At 45.7% G+C, this 21,607-nt stretch overlaps 1 protein-coding gene across 4 annotated transcripts in view; it reads left to right on the forward strand.

Moving 5' to 3' along the window:
• The window catches only part of LOC137301399 (Na(+)/H(+) exchange regulatory cofactor NHE-RF3-like), a 37,340-nt gene extending 16,531 nt beyond the window's left edge, over positions 1-20,809 (forward strand). For 3 of the 4 annotated variants that reach the window (XM_067970878.1, XM_067970879.1, XM_067970880.1), the window contains 8 exons: positions 1,890-2,101; positions 7,646-7,847; positions 8,784-8,920; positions 12,208-12,412; positions 14,260-14,456; positions 17,128-17,376; positions 18,234-18,566; positions 19,630-20,809. In XM_067970878.1, the coding sequence (XP_067826979.1) occupies positions 1,890-2,101; positions 7,646-7,847; positions 8,784-8,920; positions 12,208-12,412; positions 14,260-14,456; positions 17,128-17,376; positions 18,234-18,566; positions 19,630-19,665 (1,571 nt within the window). In that variant the 3' untranslated portion in view covers positions 19,666-20,809. The remainder of the gene's footprint in view (positions 1-1,889; positions 2,102-7,645; positions 7,848-8,783; positions 8,921-12,207; positions 12,413-14,259; positions 14,457-17,127; positions 17,377-18,233; positions 18,567-19,629) is intronic. The other variant, XM_067970881.1, reaches the window with a different exon arrangement.
• Positions 20,810-21,607: the final 798 nt, after the last annotated feature.

Genomic DNA, 21,607 nt, shown 5'->3' on the forward strand with positions numbered 1-21,607 from the left:
TGAAAACACTAGATGCTGTAAATGGCAGATAAGAGCTAAACATTAACCTTCCCCAGGGCTAAAGCAATGAAATGCTGTCCTGGGCGATGAGATAAATTATATCAGTGAAGCAAAGGCCACATAACTGGATCAGAAAACAAAAAAAAAATCTAATTTCTGTTTGGAGGATCCTGGTCAAAATGTTTCCATGGTGATCTGGAAATCAGAGCCGTGTCCATGTTCATTAACATCAGGAAGAATGCCTTGAAAAAGTGGAAATATCCCAATAAAAACTCTTGGCCAGGACACCTAGTTTGCCGTTTTCATGGAATAATTAACAGAATCGCAGAATGCCATCCTGAAGCCACCAGTAAAAATGAGATTCAGTCACCGTAAAGCAATGGCTCTCCTTCCAGGTGTCAGCTGTGGGTAATATTCTTGCCTCTGAGTCAGATGATTGTGGGTTTAAGTCTCACTCCAGAGACTTGAGTGTAATGTCCAGGCTGACACTCCAGTGCAGTACTGAGGTGGTGATGCACAGTTGGAGGTGCCATCTTTCAGATGAGACGTTATACTGAGGCCCTGTCTACACTCTCAGGTGGATGTAAAAGATCTTATGGCACTATTTCAAAGAAGGGTAGGGGAGTTCTCCCCAGTATCCAGGCCAATATTTATCCCTCAACCAACGTCACTCACAACAGATTATTTGGTCATTTTCACTTTTTTTTATTATTCGTTCATGGGATGTGGGCGTCGCTGGCCATCTCTTTATTGCCCATCTCTAATTGCCCTTGAGAAGGTGGTGGTGCGCCATCTTCTTGAACCGCTGTAGTCCGTCTGGTGAAGGTTTTCCCACAGTGCTGTTAGGAAGGGAGTTCCAGGATTTTGACCCAGCGACGATGAAGGAACGGCGATATATTTCCAAGTCGGGATGGTGTGTGACTTGGAGGGGAATGTGCAGGTGGTGTTGTTCCCATGTGCCTGCTGCTCTTGTCCTTCTAGGTGGTAGAGGTCGCGGGTTTGGGACGTGCTGTCGAAGAAGCCTTGGCGAGTTGCTGCAGTGCATCCTGTGGATGGTATACACTGCAGCCACTGTGCGCCGGTGGTGAAGGGAGTGAATGTTTAGGGTGGTGGATGGGGTGCCAATCAAGCGGGCTGCTTTGAGCTGGATGGTGTCGAGCTTCTTGAGTGTTGTTGGAGCTGCATTCATCCAGGCAATTGGAGAGTATTCCATCACACTCCTGACTTGTGCCTAGTAGATGGTGGAAAGGCATAAGTCAGGAGTGTGATGGAAAGGCACATTGCTGCACAGGACTGACCAAAGTTGGCCTCTGTCTGTTCTCCTCCTACCCTCCTTGCCAGTCCTAGAGGTTCTGAGAAGATGGTGGTAGGGCCTTCTTGAACTGCTATCTGTTTGATACGACTGAGTGTCTTGCGAGGTCACCTCAGAGGGCAGTTAAGAGTTAACCACGTTGGTGTGGGACTGGAGTCACATATAGGCCCAGACCGGGTAAGGACGGCAGGTTTCCTTCCCTAAAGGGGCATCAGTGAGCCAGTTGGGTTTCTGCAACAAACCCAATGGCTTCAGGGTCACTTTTACAGATACCAGCTTTTTATTTCCAGATTTTTTTGAACTGAATTCACGTTCTGTGGATTATTAGCCCAGGACCCTGGATTATATTCCAACAACATCACCACTATACTACCTATTGCCAGCTTTGATGAGGGCACCCACTCAAAAAATTAACCTGTCTTTTCTCTATTCAGATGCCGTGCGTTTTCTGTATTTACTTCAGATTTCCAGCATCCGCAGTTTTTTTTAATCCTCGTTACCCGCTCTGAATCACAGTGCAAGTCTGAAGGAGGTGCGGTTTATGTTTATATTATTTATTTTCAATACGTCTCCTCAGAATTGCCAATCTCTCTCAAGCCCAGAGTCTGTGTCCTGACTAAGAAGGACACTGAGGTGTTTGGCTTCTACTTGCGAACTGAGAAGGGGAAAGAGGGACACGTCATCCGACAAGTGGAGCCAGGCAGCTGTGCTCAGATCGCTGGGCTCTGGGACGCCGACAGGATACTGGAGGTCAACGGAGAGTACGTGGATAACACGGAGCACTCCAAGGTAAGACCAGGCTTACTTTTTGGTTCAGTTTTTCTCCCCTCCTCTCCCGATATGTGAAAGCGTTCAAAGAAAATGGGAAAAAAAAAGAAACAATTTACTTTTAATGTCCCAGTGATTTTTTTTTCTCCTGGGTTTTTTTGCTCACAGCAGTATCCTGGAGATTAATCTTCAATTCCTGGAGACTCCACGTCAACCTTGAAGTTGTTGGCAACCCTATGTGATGCCCTTTGCTTTCAAATGGTCTCCCTACTCATGGCCTGGACTCATTACACAAAAAATGTCCACGTGGGTGAGGTATTAGTGGGCTGCTGGCCCGCGTGGAACCGTATTTCTGCAGGAATCAGTGCCCTCAGGTAGGGAGGGAGGGGTGAAAAGAGGCAGAGAGGTGCGGAGAATTTTTTTAATAATCTGACCCACACGGAGATGGCAAATGTCTCCGCTCCCTGAAAGGGGTTTCATTGGTGCATTGAATCTTCCTCTCACACCCAGAACCTGCCTTCAGATTCATGAAAGAAAGACTTGCATTTATATAGTGCCTTTCACAACCTCAGGACGTCCCAAAGCAGTGAAGTACTTTTTGAAGTGTAGTCACTGTTGTAATGTAGGAAAGCCGGCAGCCAATTTGCACACAGCAAGATCCCACAAACAGCAATGTGATGGTGACCAGATAATCTGTTTAATGATGTTGGTTAAGGGATAGATATTGGTCAGGACACCGTGGAAAACTCCCCTGCTCTTCTTCAAATAGTGCTGTGGGATCTTTTACATCTACCGGAGAGGGCAGACGGGGCCTCGGTTTAACGTCTCATCCAAAAGACAACACCTCTGACAGTGCAGCACTCCCTCAGTACTGAACTAAGAGCATCAGCCTCGATTTTGTACTCAAGTATCTGGAATGGGACTTGAACCCACAACCTTCATGATTTTAAGGCGAGAGTGTTACCCACAGAGCCACAGCTGACACCATGAAATGAGATGAACACCTGGTCTGTCTGGAGCAAGTTAAGGATTCTAAATGAAATAAGTATGGGAAGGCCCCAACCCAGCTGCTCATGATTGTAGGCCCATTGCACGAAGCTGCCCATAATTCAGTGTTTTTTTTTTATTCGTTCACGGGATGTGGGCGTCGCTGGCGAGGCCAGCATTTATTGCCCATCCCTAATTGCCCTCGAGAAGGTGGGACAGCTTCAGTTGCAAAGCCTCACTCAGTGGCTGCCAGGGATGGAATTGACTGCTGTGAGACGTGGAAGAGGCCACTGTTGGGGCAGGTTGGGGTGAGGTGGGGGTTGGCTTATGTTACTGGGGTAGCTCAGAGTGAGCTGTAGTCTGCCTTTAACCTTTGCTGTAACTGACCTGGGAATGTTTAACAGCTTCATTAAAATCGAAACCGCAAGAGATAACAGCGATGGGATAATAAACAGCCTGAAGCTCTAGCTGGCTGCAGACACATTCTTTGCAGATTTAAATCCAAATCAGACAAGCTAATTTTGTGTTACTGACTCTTTGATTGAAGATAACCACCGACAGGATGAGATTTATTATCATAATCTTCACTTCATACAGCACCTTATCATATTGAAACATCTGAAAGTGTTTCACCTACAGTCAGGTACTTTTTGTGAAAGACTTTCACAAGGGGGCTGCCAACTCAAGTTGTTTCAGGGTAAGTACCTGTGATATGGGGTTGGACGGAGATGAGTTCCTGGTATCAGAACCCCTTTTATAAAGAAAGAATACAGCGCCTTTCATGACCTCAGGACGTCCCAAAGCGCTTTACAGCCAATGGAGTACTTTTGAAGTGTAGTCACTGTTGTAATGTAGGAAACGTGGCAGTCAATTTGCGCACAGCAAGATCCCACAAACAGCAATGAGGTAATGACCAGATAATCTGTGTTGGTTGAGGGATAAATGTTGTCCAGGACACCAGAAGAACTCCACCGCTCTTCTTCGAATAGTGGCCGTGGGATCTTCTACGTCCACCTGACGGGGTCTCGTTATTAACGTCTCATCCAAAAGACGGCATTGTCTTTACATTGGTTCAGCCTTGTTGTGTTGCCACCTCCTGACGCATGAGCTCCGGTTTAAGCCCCGCCCACCCGACGAGAACGGAGTGGGCGGGAGGAAGTGGGGGGGGGGGTGGTGGTTAGGTAGTCCTGATTTAGATAGTCTTCACTCAATGTCCACAGCATAAGAAAATGAGGAGGCCATTCAACCCCTCGATCTTGTTCCGCCATTCAATTAGATCATGGCTGTTCTGTACCTCAACTCCATTTACCCGCAGAGTTGGCAGTTATCTCTGTATCCCAGCAGAGGCTGCTATACAGTAATCGGGTGCAGGAACTCTGGATGATTTTTATTTTAATCCCCCTGCATTGACCAGAGCCCCTGCAGGCAATCGAAGCACTCCAACAGTACCAGACTGGGGTCAGCCACCTCTGCATAGGTTGGGGATGGAAGGTGGGCCAATACCATATCATACAATGCACAGTGCCAGTCGAGCCACTGGAGGACTTTGGTTATTTTCTAAGACAGGTTCGGAGATCACTGATAGAATCACAACTCAGCCTCCTCTGCTCTTTATATCTCCCGGTATTGTCAACTATACCCTGGTCCAAATGAGGGCAGATTACTTCATCTTTGGGCTTTTCACTGACTATGAGAGTGAGCCAGGGCGACTGTCCTCTGATTTTCTCTTTCTGTTTGACTGATTTGGAATCGTACAGCACAGAAAGAAGCCAATTTGGCCCATATTGCCTGTACTGGCTCTTTGAAAGAGCTATCCAAATAGTCCCACTCTCCTGCTCTTTCCCCATAGCCGTGCAAATTTTTCCTTTTGAAGTATATATAAAATTACCTTTTGAAAGTTGCTATTGAATCTGCTTCCACCGCCCTTTCAGGCAGTGCATTCCAGATCATAACAACTCACTGTGTAAAAAAAATTCTCCTCATCTCCCCTCTGGTTCTTTTACCAATTATCTTAAATCTGTGACCTCTGGTTACCAACCTACCTGCCAGAAGAAACAGCTTCTTCTTATTTACTCTATCAAAACCCCTCATAAATTTGAACATCTATATTAAATCTCCCCTCAACCTTCTCTGCTTGATGTGGAGATGCCGGTGATGGACTGGGGTTGACAATTGTAAACAATTTTACAACACCAAGTTATAGTCCAGCAATTTTATTTTAAATTCACAAGCTTTCGGAGATTTTCTCCTTCCTCAGGCAAATGTTTCAAGAGATCTTGAAACATTTGCCTGAGGAAGGAGAAAATCTCCGAAAGCTTGTGAATTTAAAATAAAATTGCTGGACTATAACTTGGTGTTGTAAAATTGTTTACAATTCTCTGCTTGAAGGAGAACAATCCCAGCTTCTCCAGTCTCTCCACATAGCAAAGGCTATGGGCCCCAACAACATCCCAGCTGTAGTGCTGAAGACTTGTGCTCCAGAACTAGCTGCGCCTCTAGCCAAGCTGTTCCAGTACAGCTACAACACTGGCATCTACCCGACAATGTGGAAAATTGCCCAGGTATGTCCTGTCCACAAAAAGCAGGACAAATCCAATCCGGCCAATTACCGCCCCATCAGTCTCCTCTCAATCATCAGCAAAGTGATGGAAGGTGTCGTTGACAGTGCTATCAAGCGACATTACTCACCAATAACCTGCTCACCAATGCTCAGTTTGGGTTCCACCGGGACCACTCGGCTCCAGACCTCATTACAGCCTTGGTCCAAACATGGACAAAAGAGCTGAATTCCAGAGGTGAGGTGAGAGTGACTGCCCTTGACATCAAGGCAGCATTTGACCGAGTGTGGCACCAAGGAGCTCCAGTAAAATTGAAGTCAATGGGAATCAGGGGGAAAACTCTCCAGTGGCTGGAGTCATAACTAGCACAAAGGAAGATAGTAGTGGTTGTTGGAGGCCAATCATCTTAGCCCCAGGGCATTGCTGCAGGAGTTCCTCAGGGCAGTGTCCGAGGCCCAACCATCTTCAGCTGCTTCATCAATGACCTTCCCTCCATCATAAGGTCAGAAATGGGGATGTTCGCTGATGATTGCACAGTGTTTAGTTCCATTCGCAACCCCTCAAATAATGAAGCAGTCCGAGCCCGCATGCAGCAAGACCTGGACAACAACCAGGCTTGGGTTCATAAGTGGCAAGTAACATTCGCGCCAGATAAGTGCCAGGCAATGACCATCTCCAACAAGAGAGTCTAACCACCTCCCCTTGACATTCAACGGCATTACCATCGCCGAATCCCCCACCATCAACATCCTGCGGGTCACCATTGACCAGAAACTTAACTGGACCAGCCATATAAATACTGTGGCTATAAGAGCAGGTCAGAGGCTGGGTATTCTGTGGCGAGTGACTCTCCTCCTGACTCCCCAAAGCCTTTCCACCATCTACAAGGCACGAGTCAGGAGTGTGATGGAATACTCTCCACTTGCCTGGATGAGTGTAGCTCCAACAACACTCAAGAAGCTCGACACTATCCAGGACAAAGCAGCCCGCTTGATTGGCACCCCATCCACCACCCTAAACATTCACTCCCTTCACCACCAGCGCACAGTGGCTGCAGTGTGTACCATCCACAGGATGCACTGCAGCAACTCGTCAAGGCTTCTTCGACAGCACCTCCCAAACCCGCGACCTCTACCAACTAGAAGGACAAGAGCAGCAGGCACATGGGAACAACATCGCCTGCACGTTCCCCTCCAAGTCACATACCATCCGGACTTGGAAATATATCGCCGTTCCTTCATCGTCGCTGGGTCAAAATCCTGGAACTCCCTTCCTAACAACACTGTGGGAGAACCTTCACCACACAGACTGCAGCGGTTCAAGAAGGCGGCTCACCACCACCTTCTCAAGGGCAATTAGGGATGGGCAATGAATGCCGGCCTTGCCAGTGACGCCCACATCCCATGAACGAATAAAAAAAAAACATAACTGAAATCTCTCATCCCTGGTAATATTTTTATTAAACCTCCAAAGTCTTGACATACTTCCTAAAGTTTGGTGCACAGCATTGGACACATAGGTAGAGAGGCAGAGAGGTTTTTGGAGGGAATTCCAGAGCTGGCCTAGGCAGCTGAAGGCATGGCTGTCAATTGTGGTGCAATGAAAAATGGGGGTGCGGAGGCCAGAATTGGAGGAGCACAGAGATCTCGGAGGTTTGTAGGTCTGGAGAAGGTTACAGGGATAGGGAGGGGCGAGGCCATGGAGGGATTTGAAAACAAGGATGAGAATTTAAAAATCTAGATGTTGCCGGACCGGGAGCCAATGTGGGTCAGCGAGCACAGGGGGTGATAGGTGAACGGGACTTGGTGCGAGTTAGGATATGGGCAGCAGAATTTTGAATGAGCTCAAGTTTATGGAGGGTACAAGGTGGGAGGCCAGCCAGGAGAGCATTGGAATAGTCTGGAGGTAACAAAGGCATGGATTAGAGTTTCAGCCACAAGGAAAAACCTTTGGGCTAAGCAGAATAATTAAAAAAATAAGCATGGTGTTCATAACATGTTTCTTATCCTCCCTGTGGAAGGTTGTAGAGAAAATAAGGCTGAGTGGGAGCAAGATCACATTTCTGGTTGTTGATGGAGCTGCCTATGAAGATGCAAAAATGAGGAATGTGAACATTGCGGAACTCGTACAGTCTGAAGACGGGACCTTGTGTGGCAAACCACGACTCTGCTACATAGAAAAAGGCCCCAATGGATTTGACTTTGAGCTGTGCTCTTCTGAAGGTAATTTCTCCCTCGTTGTTTTTCTCTCTCCATCACCCCCCCACCCGACTCTTTACTGGTCAGTTAGAAATCGTCCTGTCATGTGACCAGCTGCATTGTTTCTTTCCCTTGAGCTGAACTTGGACTGTATGCTTTCCCCTTCTTGCCCTTGGTGCTGACTCTTGCTGGGTACTTTTCCACCGGTGCTGATGGCCCCTCTATACCTCACCGAGCTTCATGTTTGAGCCTGTACAATTGAGCATCCATTGCCTATTTGATCATGGGATGCCAGTTGTGTTATCACAGCCAAGCCTGATCCAAGGTTCACACGCATACACTTTTAGTAAGGTAGGGGTAGGGGGGGGGGGTTACTGAACAGCCATCAGGAATGGGAAGTCTGGCTGACTTCTTCCTTTCTCTAGCTGAGAGGTGCGGAGGCTTATTTAGCACAGCACCGGGCTCAGGTCAGCTAACTCAGCATAGATCAATGGATTTATTCACCCAGCCATTTGGAGGGTTCACTGACACTATGCTTTTCAAACTTTTCTTTTTGTGGGACTCCACACGGTCCCATAGTCCGAATCCTGACTTTCGCGCTCTGCTGGCGAAGTTTGGAGCGGAGTTGGTGCTCGGAGGTCTCCCTCTTGACTGGAGGACGACAGTTCAAGATAATCGGCTTGCACTGGAAGACAAAGGGGGTCATTCTAACTTTGGGCGATAGCTGAAAATGGGCGATAGAGAATTGGCCGCCCATTGTACACCCAGGATAACGTTCCCTTCCGTCAACTTCAACGGAAAGGAAAATCAGGGGTGGCATCTAATAAGAGGCTAATTCGATATCGCCCAAAGCTAAAATTACCCCCAAAGAATCTAATCCTCCCCAACCAACTGAAAAATAGGAGGAGAAGTCAATCCATTAAAGATTATGAACTTATATTCTCTTTTGGATGAATTCAGGCTCCAAAGGTCCATTTGCGTTGAATGTTCACACTGGGGGAGCTGCTGAAAAGGCCGGAGTGGAGTTGGATGACAGACTCATCGAGGTTAACGGAGTCAATGTAGAGCATTATACTCATCTCCAAGTCACCAAAAAGGTAAGGCACCTCGGCAGGCTCCACCCATTTCACCTGTTGATTGACTTTGCCATTTCGTCTTGTTGGTTGCCAATGATTGTACGATGTCACTACCATGCTGTCGCCATTGTGGGAGATGGGAAGATCCACCCTCAAAAAAAAAAACCTATAGTTTACAAAGAAATTAATTTTCTAGCCGTGGCTCAGTGGGTAGCACTCTCATCTCAGAGTCAGAAGGTCGTGGGGTTTTTTTTATTCGTTCATGGGATGTGGGCGTCGCTGGCGAGGCCGGCATTTATTGCCCATCCCTAATTGCCCCTTGAGAAGGTGGTGGTGAGCCGCCTTCTTGAACCGCTGCAGTCCGTGTGGTGAAGTTTCTCCCACCGTGCTGTCAGGTAGGGAGTTCCAGGATTTTGACCCAGCGACGATGAAGGAACGGCGATATATTTCCATGTCGGTATGGTGTGTGACTTGGTGGGGAACGTGCAGGTGGTTCGAGTCCCCACTCCAAAAACTTGAGAATAAAATCTAAGCTGCCACTCCCAGTGCAGAGCTGAGGGAGTGCTGCACTGTCGGAGGTATTGTCTTTCGGATGAGACGTTAAACCGAGGCCTGGTCTCCCCTCTCAGGTAGATGTAAAAGATCCCATGGCACTATTCGAAGAAAAGCAGGGGAGTTCTCCCCGGTGTCCTGGCCAATATTTATCCCTTAACCTACATCACTAAAAAACAGATTATCTGGTCATTGCGGGATCTTGCTGTGCACAAATTGGCTGCCGCATTTCACACATTACAACAGTGACTACACTTCAGTGGTGCTTCATTGGCTGTAAAACGTTTTGGGGCATTCTGAGGTCGTGAAAGGCACTATATAAATGCAAGTTCGTTCTTTCTTTATTGAAATGGGTGAGGACTAAAAACTCACCAGTGCTGAGTTGACATCAGTAGACGAGTTCTCAACGAGAAGGTTTCACCATGGAAATAGCTGAGCCAGTGTTTGCAATCTTTCTCTGACTTTGTTGCATGGTTGAAAACTCAGATAAACCAAATTTCCACAAGACACCAAAATGACGTGGGACGAGTCTCAAAAGGATTTAGTGCAAATAGTAAAAGACAATGGAACCAGATTCTGATGGATTTGGATCGTTTAGGTAGCTGGGTCAATCTGGTGGCAGATGGAGTGCAGTGTGGATAAGGATAAACTATTTAGTATGTGCGCAAAGGAAAAAAGAGTGAGTCTGTGTTAAGTGGAACAGTGGTGCAATGTGTTGCTCAGGATAAGAGATTACAGCGGATAAATCAATGAAGCCATCAGCTCAGTGCCTGACTACAATGAAGAAGCAAATAAGCAAATGGCCTACTCCTGCTCCTATCTCTTATGTATTGGGCTGCATTAGCAGAGGGATAGAGTTCAAAGATGGGTACAGTAGTGTAATGGTTATGATACTGGACTAGTAATCCAGAGGCTTGGTCTAATAATCCAGAGAGACGTGAGTTGAAATCCCACCATGGCAGTTTGAGAATGAGAATTCAGTTTTAAAAGCAATTGGAAATAAAATAAAAGCTGATATCAGTAAAAGTGACCATGAAGCTATTAGATTGTTGTACAAAACACAACTAGTTCACTAACACCCTTAAAATCAAATCCTTACTTTCGGGAAGGAAACCTGCCGTCCTTACCCGGTCTGGGCCTATATGTGACCTCAGTCCCTCACCAACGTGGTTGACTCTTAACTCCCCTCTGAAGGGCCCTAGAAAGCCACTTAGTTGTATCAAATTGCAGCGGTTTAAGAAGAAGGCCCACCACCGCCTTCTCAGGACAGCTAGGGATGGGCAATAAATGCCGGCCTGGCCAGTGACGCCCGCATCCCGGGAATGCGTTTTTAAGAAATCAAATGATGGTGTCAGGCACTGATCAGACCCCATCAGGAGGACTGTGCACAGTTATTGGTCACCTTCAGGGAGACTTGCTACCTCTGTGCTCCTCTGGCTTGCCGGAGCACGAATTGGGAAATTGTATAGACCACCGCCTCCCAATCCATGACTTCTCACTCATCAAAACTAACGGCCAGCAAATCACCGGCCAGGGCTACGCCATTTCATGGAAAATCTGCCCCCCCCCATAATTGTTTTTGAGGGTTCGGAGGCGAGGAACGATGGCGATTCAAGATATCGGGAACCGAGGTTACGGGAAAGGTTGAGCAAGTCGAGCTTGACCTCTTCAGAAAAGAGGAGGCTTCAAGCTGAACAAATTGAAATTTTCCGAGAACGTGAAGCAAATTCACAACCTTGCTCTGCAGAGGCCTACTGTTTACTGCAGTGTGGATACATGAGTTTAAAAATTAGGAAGTTAGGTCAGAGAAGGGAAGTCTGGCGTTAGTTTTATATCCACTTTTTGCACTTTTCTGGTACAAGTTACCACACTGAACTGACAATATAAATTGGTTCAAGAAGCATTTAGACACACTTCTGGAGAGAGAAGGGCTTGAGGGATAGGGTCAGAAAGTGGGTAAGTGGGGTTGAAATCACTCAAAAAGTGCTTTTGTTTGTTGGGTCTGACTGCTTTTTTACTGTTTGTGAAAAAGAAAATATAGTCAAGGTCAGATCGAAAGAGAATGAATTCTGTAACTGAAATGGAATAAACACACCTCATAAATCCTGATTAGAAAATTATGGATACGGTATGGATGCAAAGAAGGTCAGTGATTTTACCTTGTCATTTAAACATTGAATAAGCAACTAGTCTCTACAAGCAGCTAGCTGGGGCAGTGCCCATGTTTCCTTAAAGGGGCTTTGCTGTCTCCCAAAACAAGTGAGAAAATGGACACATAAAACGGGCGGGGGTGTAAAAATGGGCAGCAAATCCGATCCCTTCCATTTCCCACCGGGTAGATTAGATTAAAATGACCCCTGTTGAGTCACGATAAGGCAAGTATTGTAAAATGATTAACTTGTAATGGATTGTACCGACCGGTTTAAGTAATGCCCATGTTTCATGATACAATGAAACCTAATTCTACAGACATTCGCAAACGACAAACAACAGTAAAATACGGACACTTCGTGACAGTCCCAAATAGTTTACATTATAAAAGATACTAGAGACACTCTGAAATGATGGTCACTGGCAAATTACAGACTATGGACAGCCTTCAGTGTAACAAGCCCTATTTACTTAGTGTATTTTACACCTTAAAATATGGGACACTGTACAGTTTTTTGCAAGTGATGTCACCGGTGCCTAACTACAAGGGGGTGATTGCAATGAAGTTTCCCCATGTCTAATGACCCACATCTAATGCCATGTAGATGAAAGAGAGTGGAGACTCGATAACTTTCCTGGTGGCTGATCAGAAGACAGATGCTTACTACAGGGACAGGGGCATCAAGGTGGTTCCCGCGATGGCCTGCTTCAAACACTTGCCATTCAAGTCAAGAAAACTTTACTTGGTGAAAGGGAGTTGCGGCTACGGATTCCTGTTGAAAACTGAGAAAACTGTTTCGGGGACAATCGGTAAGGGCCTGATTGTAGTCAGGAAGCCATTAGTGGAGCCAAGAGATTCGTAGTGTTGAGCCGCAGTTCGATTTGCATGAAGTTCATTTATTTTCCCCTCCACCTCCTACTCTATCCTCTCTTGGTTCCATCCTGTTCCCACTCGTTCATCCACCAATCCTCGATTGAAGAGTCAGCTTACTCTTTGACCTCTGCGATATTGTTCTATAAGCAGACACGATAGAGTGCACAACAATAGTCCAGAAACAATCCAGAATCGGGGCATAATCTTAAAATTAAAGCTAGGCCATTTAGCAGTGAAATCAGGAAGCACTTTTTCAAACGCTGCATTAGGGTTAGGAAATTTGGAACTTGCTCCCCCAAAAGGCTTTGAATGCTGGGGGTCAATTGAAATTTTCAAGACTGAGATCAGTAGATTTTTGTTGGGTAAGGGCATCAGGGGATAGGGAACAAAGGCGGGTAAATGGAGTTGAGATACAGATCAGCTATGATCTAAGTGAATGGCAGGACAGGCTCGAGGGGCTGAATGGCCTCCTCCTGTTCCTAAGTTCCTGTGCTTTCTCAGCCACTCCCTCCTCCTCACAGTCTCTGTATCTCAGTGAGAAGCACCTGGCTTTTGCTTGGTGTCTCTGACGACAGGGCTGAACCAGGCACTCATCGTGTGAGCACTCACATCCTCCAAATCCATGGAGTTCCCCCACGTGCAATGCGAACTGGCCAGTTTTCCTAATTTACCTATACGCTAAAAGCAAAAACATTTTAGTAAAAGTTACAACCCATCTCAGTTAAATTGACAGCAGTAGGAAAATAAATCATAGAAGTTGGACGACGAGTTCAATGATTATCAGATACTTGTCATTCTTCTATAGTGATATTTTTCTTTTAAAATTTAAAATTTTGGGGGGTGAGGGTTTTGTGATTAACATGAGCTCTCCAGATACAGCACAGGTTAGATACAGAGTAAAGCTCCCTCTACACTGTCCCATCAAACACTCCCAAGGCAGGTACAGCACGGGTTAGACACAGAGTAAAGCTCGCTCTACACTGTCCCATCAAACACTCCCAGGGCAGATGCAGCACGGGTTAGATACAGAGTAAAGCTCCCTCTACAAACATTCCCAGGGCAGGTACAGTATGGGTAAGATACGGAGTAAAGCTTCCTCTACATTGTCCTATTAAACACTCCCAGGGATGTACATCATGGGTAAGATACAGAGTAAAGCTCTCTCAATATTTCCCCAGCAACAATACCCTTATTATATTAGCCTTGAAGTTAAAACATAAAAAGTAGTTGGGCAGATATTTTGTTTTACAAATTACTAACATGCTTTTGTGCAGTATGTTGATAAGGTAACAAAATACATTGTGGCTTTTTTAACTGACACCTGGGAACGCTGAGAGATTGATTGGAGTGACGTTCTCTGAAGTCGTTTGAGATTCATTTCACTTTCCAGTCAATGCTCCATGCCATTTATATGGTCTCTCTGATTAAGGCTCTCAGTTTAGGACCAGCCATCTAACATGGAGGTAACCCCTGGCAAATGGTTCCCCAAGCTCTCCACCGCTGGGGTTTTCCTCACCTCATGTCTGGGTCGGTTGTAGACTCATTGATAGAAGTTGATTGCTATGATTAATCAAGAACTCCATTAATCGTTGCATCGTGTGGATGGTAGAAGGCGAACTAGATGGGCCCTGGTCCTTGTTCGTCCAGCAATTCCTAAATTGCGGGTAATTTTGTGCGTTGGTTTACAAGTTATTGGGGACTGGCCAAAGCCAATTTGTTGTAGGTTCCTTACGGCCATCGTTTTGTTATGGTAACGACGTCTAAGCTGACTTGTTTTTACCAGGTCATTATTTGTGGGAAGTGGATGCAGGAAGTCCGGCAGAGAAATGTAGGATGAAGGAAGGAGACCGACTGCTGGCTGTGAACGGAGAGAACATTGAGGGGCTAGGACATGACGTCGTGGTGAAGAAGATCAGGCAGAGTGGGAATCAGACCACCCTAATAGTCATCGACTCCGAAGGAGATAAATATTTCACATCTGTGAGTCTTTCCCTTCTTTAGTTTTATTTCTATCGAGGCTTTCAACACTCAGTCTTTGTCTACCGAAAGAGATAGCTGTCATTACTTTCCTTCCCCTGTGTATAAAAGAAACATATTGGGAGAGGGGGGGGGGGATTTTAACCCCCTAGGACATGCGGGAGAGGAGCCAGGAGTGGGGGGGGGGGTTAAATTCTTTAAAATGTGGAACCCGACCCCAACCCATTGTGAACGCACCTACTTCTGGTTTAACCGGGGCAGGTTGAGGGGCAGGCGAGTAATCTGCTCTCAAGAGGTGGGTCAGATTGTAGCAGCCTTTAGATTTAATGGCTGTGGGCCGGGTTTCCCAAGGCTCGGGAAAGCCGGCAGCTGAAGGGAGGCAAGAACGGCCGGATGCAGCAGGTAAAAGCTTTTTATGGCACTGCTCGAAGGCCAGGAGGAGCAGCAGTGCTTCTCCCCGGCACCCTCAAACTAACCTGCCGCGATCGGCCTCCCTCCCCGTGATCTCCAGGTCCCCCGCGATCTCAATCCCCCCCCCCCAGCTGCAGTCTGGTTCCACAGGCCTTCCCGCCCCATAGCCAATCGATCTGGTCGGCTGCCGGCCGAGAAATGGAGAAAAAAAAATTCAAATGAGGTCCTTCCGTTCCCCACATTTCCAGGTTTCCCCTCTCCCTTCCCGTATATATCTGGCCCATTAAAGCAAAAATGAGAGAACTAAGTCTTCTCTCTCGATAATAAACAGATTATAAAGAGCAACTACAGCTGTAATTATACCGCAGGAACAGATTACTAAAATGTCTGTACACCAAAGGGAAAAACAATAAAGGAAAAGTGTCCAGCTAGCATTGGACAAGGGGGAACTCCATGGATTTGTAGGAACATAAGAACAGGAGTGGGCCATTCAGCCCATCGAGCCTGTTCCACCATTCAATTGGATCATGGGCTGATGTGTACCTTAACTCCATCTACCCGTCTTTATTCCGTAACTCTTAATACCCTTGCCTAACAAAAATTATTTTCTATCAGGTAGGGTGTGAATAGTCACATGGTGAGTGCCTGGCTCAGCCCTCTTGTCATAGTGAGACACAAAGGGAAAGCTCAGTGGTTCACACTGCGATACAGAGAATATGAGGAGGAGGTAGTGGCTGAGAAAGCAAAGGAACTTAGGAACTGGAGTAGGCCATTCAGCCCCTCGAACCTGACCCGCCATTCAAATAGATCATGGCTGATCTGTATCTCCGCTCCATTTGCTCCATATCCCTTGATCCCCTTACCCAACAAAAATCTCAAGACCTCAGTAGCTATAGTATTGGCTCACACATGATAGTTCTTGTCTGTACTGCCGGGCTGCAAATCCAGCTCTCAGCCTGAAGAGAGCTGTGCACAGGCACAGAACTCCATTCCCATGTAGTAAATTTTAAATATTTTGGGAGCACAGGTAGAAATATGAACATAAGAAATTGACGGGCAGGAAAAGACCAGCTGGTCTATCAAGCCTGCCCCACACACCATGATGGTCAGAGCGTAAAGACTAAAGATTTCCTCCCTCCCTTACCACCAACCCCCTCCCCCCATGTAATGCTCAATCCTCTCAAAACTTTGCACGAAACTTTGCTTCATTCTGTAACATGCCAGGAGATTCACTGGAGTCCTTGAGCACTTTTTAAACTCAACTTGACATTGCATTGCAATTAAACTGTGTGATGCCAAGCCCAGTCACTGTGAAGTGGCCTCATCCGGTAGAGGGTTTGGGGAGGTGGGGGAGGTAACGCAGGTCTCACAGAGTCAGGTCGGCATCCATTTCCGAAACTTCATTGTCACTGTGAAGTGGAAGCTTCAGAACGTTGCAAAAGTAACAGTACAACTGGACCCGAACTCAGCTCTCAAACAACTTCAGATAATCAGACTCCATTCGGTCTCACAAAATTCCTTGGTGCTGTTTTTTTTTTATTATTCGTTCATGGGATGTGGGCGTCGCTGGCGAGGCCAGCATTTATTGCCCATCCCTAATTGCCTAATTAAAGATAGAAAGAAAGAACTTGCATTTATATAGCGTAATATCATGACCTCAGAACATCCCAAATCATTTTTCAGCCAATGAAGTCGTTTTAAAGTGTAGTCACTGTTGTAATGTTACTGTGGCAGCCGATTTGCTCACAGCAAGATCCCACAAACAGCAATGTGATATTGACCAGATAATCTGTTTTTTAGTGATGTTAGTTGAGGGGTAAATATTGACCAGGACACCGGGGAGAACTCCCCTGCTTTTCTTCGAATAGTGCCATGGGATCTTTTACACCCGCCTGAAAGTGCAGACGGGGCCTCAGTTTAACATTCATCCAAAAGACGGCACCTCCGACAGTGCAGCACTCCATCAGTACCAGCACTGGGAGTGTCAGTCCAGATTTTGTGCTCAAGTCTCTGGAGTGGGATTATGAACCCACAACCTTCTGACTCACTGAGCCACGGCTGACACCTTTAAAAAGGCTGCAATGTATTCAGTCGCTTTACCAATAGCTGCTGGCAATTTGAGAAACAAAATCTTTGCCCCATTTATTAAAAAATTATGGGTCACAATAATAAGAGGAATGAATGTTAGTGAGCACTAGACAACTATAGAATGTAGTATGAGCCAAGAGCTCTTTAATTAAGTGACATTTTTTGTCCAACGCAGCTGGGTTTGTCCCCTTTAATTTGTGCCGAGGATAAAGATGTTGAAGAACAAATGGATTTGAAGCAGACAACAGACGATCCAACTGAGGAGCACACATCACCTCAGCAAGCTGGTCCCCCTCCGTGCCTGCCTACAACTCCGGGAGCAACTGCTCCCGCACCCAGGCTTTGCCATTTGGTGAAGGCCTCCACAGGGTACGGATTTCAACTTTACAGCATCACAGATGAGCCAGGATCTTACATCAAGCAGGTTAGTCCTCCTCTTGCAGGTGGAAGAGGCTGGAAATTTTAACTTTACTGGTGAAAAGGGTTATGGGGGCCCACGTTTATAAAGGCACTCATCAACAGGAATGACTCAGTTGGCTTCTGAATATTTTTTTATTCAATTCTGGGGACGTGAACGTCGCTGGCAAGGTCAGCATTTATTGCCCATTCTCTAGTTGTCCTTGAGAAGATGGTGGTGGGCCTTCTTCTTGAACCGTTGCAGTCTGTGTGGTGATGGTGCTCCCACAATGCTGTTAGTTATGGAGTTCCAGGATTTTGACTCGTTGACGATGAAGGAATGGCCGATATATGTCCAAACCTCTGCTGCCCGTTTCCTAACTCGCACCGAGTCCTGTTCACCCATCACCCCTGTGCTTGCTGACCTTCATTGGCTCCCGGTCCACCAACACCTAGACTTTAAAATCCTCATCCTTGTTTTCAAATTCCTCCATGGCCTCGCCCCTCCCTATCTCTGTAACCTTCTCCAGCCCTACAACCCTCCAAGATCTCTGCGCTCCTCCAATTCTGGCCTCTTGCGCATCCCCGATTTTCATCTTCCCACAATTGGCGGCCGTGCCTTCAGCTGCCTGGACCCTAAGCTCTGGAATTCCCTTCCTAAACCTCTCCACCTCTCTCTCCTCCTTTTAAGACGCTCCTTAAAACCTCCCTCTTTGATCAAGCTTTTGGTCACCTATCTTAATATCTCCTTATGTGGCTTGGTGTCCAAATTTTGTTTGATAATCGCTCCTGTGAAGCGCCTTGGGATCTTTTACTAAGTTTAAGGCGCTATCTAAATGCAAGTTGTTGTTGTTCTGATTTCTCACTCTGTGACGATCCTTGTAGGTTGTGCCTGAAGATGTTGGACACAAAGCAGGAATCAGGGATGGTGACATGGTGATTGAGGTAAATGGAAAGAACATCGAGAAGGACCGTTACGAGGATGTCCTCATGAAGATAAAAGAAAACAACCAGGAGGTGACTCTCCTTGTCATGAATAAAAACCAATATTGGCACTGTAAGGACAACGACATCCCGATTAGCAGAGAGCCAGCTGGCGAAGACAACGAAACCGGGAAGACCGAGAATGCAGAGAAAGGGATTGTCTTCCACACTGCCACCAGGAAAAAGACAAATAAAACCACCAAAAAAGACAGCAGTACTCGGCTTGTTAACAAGGTAACTCCAGCAAGACTATTTACATCAGATAATCTGTTTTAGTGACGTTGGTTGAAGGATGAATATTGGCCAGGACACCGGGGAGAGCTCCCCTGCGAAATAATGCGTGGGACCTTTTACGTCCATCTGAGAGGGAAGAAAGGGCCTCGGTGTAACATCTCACCTGTCCGACAGTGCAGCACTCCCTCAGTGCCAATGAAGTATATAATGAAGGTGTATTAATATCGAACAGGGTGGGAGAGCTTCCCTGAAGTGAAGTCTTGATCTCAGCTGTGGTGCTGAAGGATCCAATATTTTATTTTATTGAGAAACTAAGGTGAAGACCTAAGAATGGGTACAGCGCAGAGTCACCAGAACGATACCAGGGCTTAGAGGGTTAAATGATTAAGCCAGTTGTAGCACTCCTCACAATTGTTCTGGTTACATCACAGCACAGCCTGGTGATTAGACCTACATCGGAACAGAAGTAGGCCATTCAGCCCGTCGAGCCTGTTCCGCCATTCAATTAGATCATGGCTGATCTGTATCTTAACTCCATTTACCCACCTTGCTCACGTAGCCTTTAATACCCTTGCCTAACAAAAATCTTTCAATCTCAGTTTTGAAATTGTCAATTGACCCCCAGCCTCAACGGCTTTTTGGGGGGAGAGTTTAGATTTCCATTCCCCTTTGTGTGAAGAAGTGCTTCCTGACATCACTCCTGAACGGCCTGGCTCTAATTTGTTCTAGACTCCCCCCATCAGAGGAAATGGTTTCTCTCTATCTCCCCTATCAACTCCTTTAATCACCTTAAACACTTTGATTAGATCAGCCCTTAACCTTCTATATTCAGGGGAATACAAGCCCAGTCTACGCAACTTGACACTCCTCCTCTGTTTAGTTCAGCGCCCGACCTGGCTGCAATCAGAAACTCCACTCCTGATGAACAGCCTGACCTAATCTCAAAAGTTAAGAGAAAACCCATTTTACACAGAAGTAAAAATATTTCCCCCGCTGTACTGCAACTTTCCCTCCCTGCCGCACTGCTCATAAAATTCTTTTTTCTTTTCCTCTTTGATGACAGGGCTTCAAGCTGAAGCGCAGTGGTTCGATTTGGTGAAGCTACGGGTATTGATCAGACTATTCCAAGCAGCAGTCTCCTCCTATTCTAAAACAGCCACAGACACTGGAAAAGACATGTGGAGAACTCACTGCACTGTATTAATCCCTGGGATTATTTGGATGGGAAGAAAACGCTGGATGATGCTGAACAGCCATTGTTCGTGCGATGAAAAGCATTTTGTTTTTCTAAATTTCTAATGCGCCCTCCTTAAGAGAACCACAGATCATCAAACTTCAGACATGAGGTTTTATTTTTTAAAAAGAAAAGATTATCCAGAGTCAGTGTGGGGAAAAAAAATTGCCGAACGTTTCTTAGGCGATGTTTGTGCACCTGCAGAGTGAGGATTGTGGAAAAGGAAATGTGCCAATCTGGAGGTCATAAGGGCAGGCAGGTGACCTGTGTTTAAATCGGTCACCCTGCTCTTTATCTGGTTGTAAGGGAGTGAGCTGTGGTGTGGTGCCCCCTGATTTTTATTGTGACCTGTCTGCTGGGAGATCCCTAATGCCTGTTTGGTGTCACTACTGACAGCACAGTCAAATTAGGAACGTACCATGCGAGGGAACAGAAGTGTGTTGTGTCTTGGACCATTTTGATGGTGCATCAACACTGTAGATCTTCTTTAATACCTGATACTCCATATGCAAATTTTAAATACTTCAACCACTTGTATTAATCATTTTACATCTCATAACATTGCGCTGGCCAGCATTTGACAAACCAATATCAAGATGGAGAGTGGAAAGGAGGAATATTAAATTGATGATCCCTGGCGTTTTTAGAACATATGGAGGTTTACAGCACAGAAGGAGGCCGTTTCACTCATGGTGTCTGTGCCAGTTGTTTGTAAGAGGAATCCAAAACTGGTCCCACTGCCCGGCTCTCTCCCATTCTCACTTGCTGCCCATCAACAAAACAGAAATGACAGAACATTCCCATGTGAAACTAACACACTGGACTAGGATTGTTAAAGGCACCGCACAACAGACATGCCTCACTAGAAGATGGTATTCCAGCCTGCACTGGTCACAAGAAAGAAGGACCATTGACAGCAGAACTGATCCTCAAATTCTTCACCTTGGGCACTGCTGTTGCTAAGCAATTATATAATATTTCAATAAAATATTTAAAGTTTTAAAAATTATGTTGGTCCAAGCTCCTTTTATATGATAACATTAATATATATGTGAGGAATATTTATGCACACCAGTATATAAGGTTTATTTATTTTAGAGTGTGGCACTGAGTAATTACAGGACTGTAATCTATGTTAAGTTCAGGCTTTTCCCAAACATCTTTAATTTATTTTTACAGCAGGATATCAGTTTCCAGATGTCTCTATTGAACTAAAATCTACATCTGTATACTTTTCTGTGTCTGGGTTAGCATAGCCTGGGTTTAATAGCTGACTCCGAATCGGAGAAAATCGCGGACTGGAGAATATGTGGGATGTCCACCACAATCCCCTTTCACTTCAGTAGGCAGGAACATATCACCATTAAACCATTATGCACAGGCTAAATCTGCTCTGCAGATTTTTTTACAGATAAAAAAGTACACAGAAGCAGAAAGATTGGTGAATTACTAACAGTGCAATAATCAAACTTATACTTTACACCAACTGGGTAAGTTTAAAAACAATGTCAATGTCTGTAATTATTACAGCTCCTCTCAGCAAGTTCTTAGAAACAGAATCTGTTGGTAAACAAGAAAAGTTAATTCTTAGGAGCTCCTATTGCCCCTTTTTATGTAGAGAAGCTAAACAATTAGAAGGCTGAAGATCACAATAAAGTATCTGCTTTATAATTATATTTTTCTTTGATATAGAAAGAAAAAAATAACTTGTATTTATATAGCATCTTATCACAGCTCTCTAGATGTTCCAAAGTGCTTCACAATTACTTTTGAAGATCTGGTTTTGTCAGTGCTGATTGATGGAGGT

The sequence above is a fragment of the Heptranchias perlo genome, chromosome 33 (assembly GCF_035084215.1).
Source record: "Heptranchias perlo isolate sHepPer1 chromosome 33, sHepPer1.hap1, whole genome shotgun sequence".
Lineage (NCBI taxonomy): Eukaryota > Metazoa > Chordata > Chondrichthyes > Hexanchiformes > Hexanchidae > Heptranchias > Heptranchias perlo.